We start from the raw sequence: 4,172 nt of genomic DNA, 5'->3' as shown, positions 1-4,172 counted from the left end.
ATATATGCCATATATATGTATGTATATGTATGTATATATATATATACATATATATATATATTTATACATTCGTACATATATATACGTGTATATGTGTAAATATATTACTGGCTGTATATACACTTATAGTGACACATACACACGCACGCACACACAAACATATATTGCCAGATATACATACATACATACATACATATATATATACACACACAGCCACATATATTCATAATGTTGCATATGTGTGTGTGTGTGTGTGCGTGTGTGCCTGTCTGTGTGTATACAAACTTATATATTTGTAATGTTGCAACATCAGTTATTATGATATTACAATAACATCTATGAATACATTTAAATGGACTTGAATGGACTTGAACGTAAAGATCTGTATGAATAAGATATATATGAGAAATTGATTCATATAAAATGGCGGCCCGGATTCTAGCAAATAGATTGTGTGCACTCCTATATTAAACTGATGTATATGACAACGTATGCATACGTGTATGAGAGTTGGACGTGATATTACGTCTTGTGTTGTTATAGTATACCAATTAATAGTAGTCCAGGGGTATATGAGTTAAACCTGTAGATACGGCTTTTCGTCCGATACATCGAGGAGTAGTTTAACACGTTCGTCGTCTACGAACAACGGTTGTTTAATGTTGAAATACTTTAAACATTCCACTATTTATCCCCCCTTAATTTCAAATGCTTCGCATTATAGATTTGCCTTAGGTTTTAAAAACCACTCTTTAAATCCATCGGCTTATAATATATCTATATAAATGATAGGCGGCGAGCTGGCAGAAACGTTAGCACGCTGGGTGAAGTGTTTAGTTGTAATTCGTCTGTCTTAACATTTTGAGTTCAAATTCCACCGAGATCGACTTTGCTTTTCATCCTTCCGCGGTCGATAAATTAAGTACCAGCTGTTACTGGGTCGATCTAATCGACTGGCCCTCTCCCCCAATACAATATATCTATTGATGCGTTTGACATATTAATTGTACCTGCTTCTTTTGTTATTGTAATTTCGCCATTAACCGAGTGGTTAATATGTGTGTATGTATGTTTTTGCTATCGCTAATTCAGTAGCTATTGAATTAGTGAAGGTAGTGTTTTTCGCTAATATTTTAACTTTGCATAATACGTCTATTTTACCTCCAGGAATATATAACCGATATAGTGTCCACTCCTCGATATCTGGTCTCCTTTATCCATGACTCAAGGTTAAGAAGTTTCATCTCTTCTCGTTCGCTCACTCTTCCTTTTTGCTTTTCTTTCTTTCATTATTTCTATCTTTGTTTCTCCCCCTCTCTCTCTAGCTATTTTATTACTTACAAACGCCATTTGCAGCTAGCCATCTATATAGACATATATATATATATATATATATATATATATATATATACACACACTTGCCGATAAGACGCCTATGTACTCCTCAGTGTACATCATGCGAAGTGCATTCCAGAAGGTGGTAAACTTTTGGTTTAGGAGATGCAGTTACAACTATCCTACATTGCTATAATTTTAGTATGTCATACTATACATCTAATAAGCTAACCTATCGACTTTTGTTATTCCAGATTACGAGAAACGGCTGTAACTACTTTCAATATAATCTTGTAAACACAGTTTGTCACAGCTAATATGCTGGTCGTAGTGTAAGGGAGGTTTAGAAGCTCGTTATGCAATAAAGGTTTGTGTTAAACTTGATAAAGCGCTACAGAGACTTGTAAAATTCTTCAGAAGCTTACGGATTACATCTTTCACTGGCACAAGAGGATCAAAGATGGCAGTGAGATAGGAGACAACGAGAGGTAACGGAGAGAGGGGTACGTGAGAAGATAAGACCTGGTTGAGAAAATAAGCAAGTTTCTGGATGCAGACCGTCATATGTCTATAAAGACACTAAACATTCATTGTGGAGTTAGTACACAAAATATAGATCTAATTATGCGTAAAGTTCGTGAAAAGTTTGTTCCCAGGGTACTTAGTGACGAGCATCCTCGTAATCAACTTCATGACAAAGATGGTATAGGTAAAGTAAAGGTAAAATAGTGTAATGTTTCCTTCTTGAGTCAGAACGGCTCATAGGGGCCGGTCTTTCGGTTCATGGCGTATATATTCCCTCATCTGGACGGGGCACCGGTCTGTCGCAAGATTACACATCTTTCCTAGCACACTGGAACAACGTGATATAAAGTGTTTTGTTCAAGAACACAACGCGTCACTCTATCCAAGAATCGAAACCACAATCTTACGATCATAAGTCCAATACCTTAATCACTAAGCTACTTGACAGAGATGAGCATCCAAAACGTCTCTCATCCGCTCTATAGTCCAGATCTTGCCCCTTTTGACTTTTTGTTATTTCCCAGGATGAAAGAGAATCTCATGGGCTGTCGTTTTGAACATGCTGGAGTCTGTGACTTGGGTCCGGACAGCTAAACTTTGGGAGATTTCCATGGGACCTTTATGCGGTTGCAAAAGCGTTACAACAACTGCATTGAAGTAAGAGGATCTTTCCTGGTCCGTGATTAGAGTTTTATACTTCTTTGAGATTAATGTCTCTCCTGAAAACGTCTGAAAACTTAAGGAATCCACCTTGTAATTAATAGTCTTTGGGAAGACATTGCTTAACAAGAGGTTCTCAATAGATAGATATTCATGCAACTTATAATTATTTGAATTCACAGAAATCTATACACAGTGAAAGAATAGATACGCCAAAGTTATTTTCACATTCAAAGATATATCTGAATCTCACATAAGGTTACAGAAATATGTTGTGATCTTATATTGTAATAATTGACCGACTGCAGAACTACCTTTTTTCACGTCGCTCCAGTCCAGTCTACTAAAAGCAGTGAAAAATTAAAGAAACGAACGAATTTCTTTTGCGAATAGATGTGTCATGTGACGTTGAATATAAACTGCCGGGAACAGTCAAATATGTCGATAAACAGATATATTTATACGGCACCTGATGATGAACCTGCCATACAAGATAATAGAGATATCTAAAAGCACAATTCTAACTGGAACGCAAATTCTTGACCCGCAGAAAATACAATTTGAAAGCTAAAACTTGGTATCTTCTTCTTCTTCTTCTTCTTCTTCTTCTTCTTCTTCTTCTTCTTCTTCTTCTTCTTCTTCTTCTTCTTCTTCTTCTTCTTCTTATTATTATTATTATTATTATTATTATTATTATTATTATTATTATTATTATTATTATTATTATTATTATTAAGACGGTGAAATGGTAGAATCGTTAGCACACCGGACAGAATGCTTAGTGGCATTTCGTCTGTCTTTACGTCTTGTGTTCAAATTCCGTTGAGTTCGATTGCACTTTTTCTCCTTTCGAGGCCGATGAAACAGGCACCGTTCAGGTACTCGGGTCGACGTAATTGACTAACCATCACTCCTCCCCCTCCCCCAAATTTCAGTCCTTGTCTCCATAACAGAAAAGATTATTAAGGCGGCAAGCTTCTAAAATGGTAAGCACGTAGGGACAAATGCTTAGCGGCAATTCGTCCGTCTTTACATGCTGTGTTCAAAATCCACCGAGCTTGTCTTTGTTTTGTATTTTTTCGGTGTCGAGAAAAAAATTCCCCGTTGAGTAATGGACTCACAGCCTTTCCCGTAATTGCTAGCCTGGTGTCAAAATTTGAACCCTATCTTACTAAGAAAGTGAACCAACAGGATCGCTAAGGTGTTCGAAAAAATGATTTGCGGCATTTCTTTTGCCATTTCATGTTTTGAATTTAAACAGCGCAGACATCAACAGTGCCTTTCATTCGTCCGGTGATAATAAAAAAAAAGTACCATTCTCCGAATCGTGTCGATGCTATCGATTAATCTAGCTCTCCTCAAAATTACTGTCCTTGTGCCAAAAAATGTTAAGAAGCAATACAATGAATGAATAGACATGGCTTTTGAGTCACATTTATGTAGTACAGAGGAGGCGCAATGGCCCAATGGTTAGGAGAGCGGACTTGCGGTCATAGGATAGCGGTTTCGATGACCAGACCGGGCGCTGTGAGTGTTTATTGAGCGAAAACGCCTAAAGCTCGACGAGGCTCCGGCAGGGGATGGTGGCGAACCCTGCTGTAGTCTTTCACCACAACTTTTTCTCACTCTTACTTCCTGCTTCTGTTGTGCCC

General features: G+C 37.4%; 1 protein-coding gene across 1 annotated transcript in view; it reads right to left on the bottom strand.

Annotated features, from left to right (window-relative positions):
* Positions 1 to 1,221, bottom strand: part of LOC106872279 (keratin, type II cytoskeletal 2 epidermal) — a 165,306-nt gene extending 164,085 nt beyond the window's left edge. Inside the window, exon 1 of the mRNA XM_052973444.1 lies at positions 1,162 to 1,221. Coding sequence (XP_052829404.1) covers positions 1,162 to 1,221 — 60 coding nt within the window. The remainder of the gene's footprint in view (positions 1 to 1,161) is intronic.
* Positions 1,222 to 4,172: the final 2,951 nt, after the last annotated feature.

This window comes from Octopus bimaculoides, chromosome 15 (genome assembly GCF_001194135.2).
Source record: "Octopus bimaculoides isolate UCB-OBI-ISO-001 chromosome 15, ASM119413v2, whole genome shotgun sequence".
NCBI classification, from domain to species: domain Eukaryota; kingdom Metazoa; phylum Mollusca; class Cephalopoda; order Octopoda; family Octopodidae; genus Octopus; species Octopus bimaculoides.
Note: the sequence above shows the minus strand (reverse complement) of the source record. Positions and strands in the feature narration are given on the sequence as shown.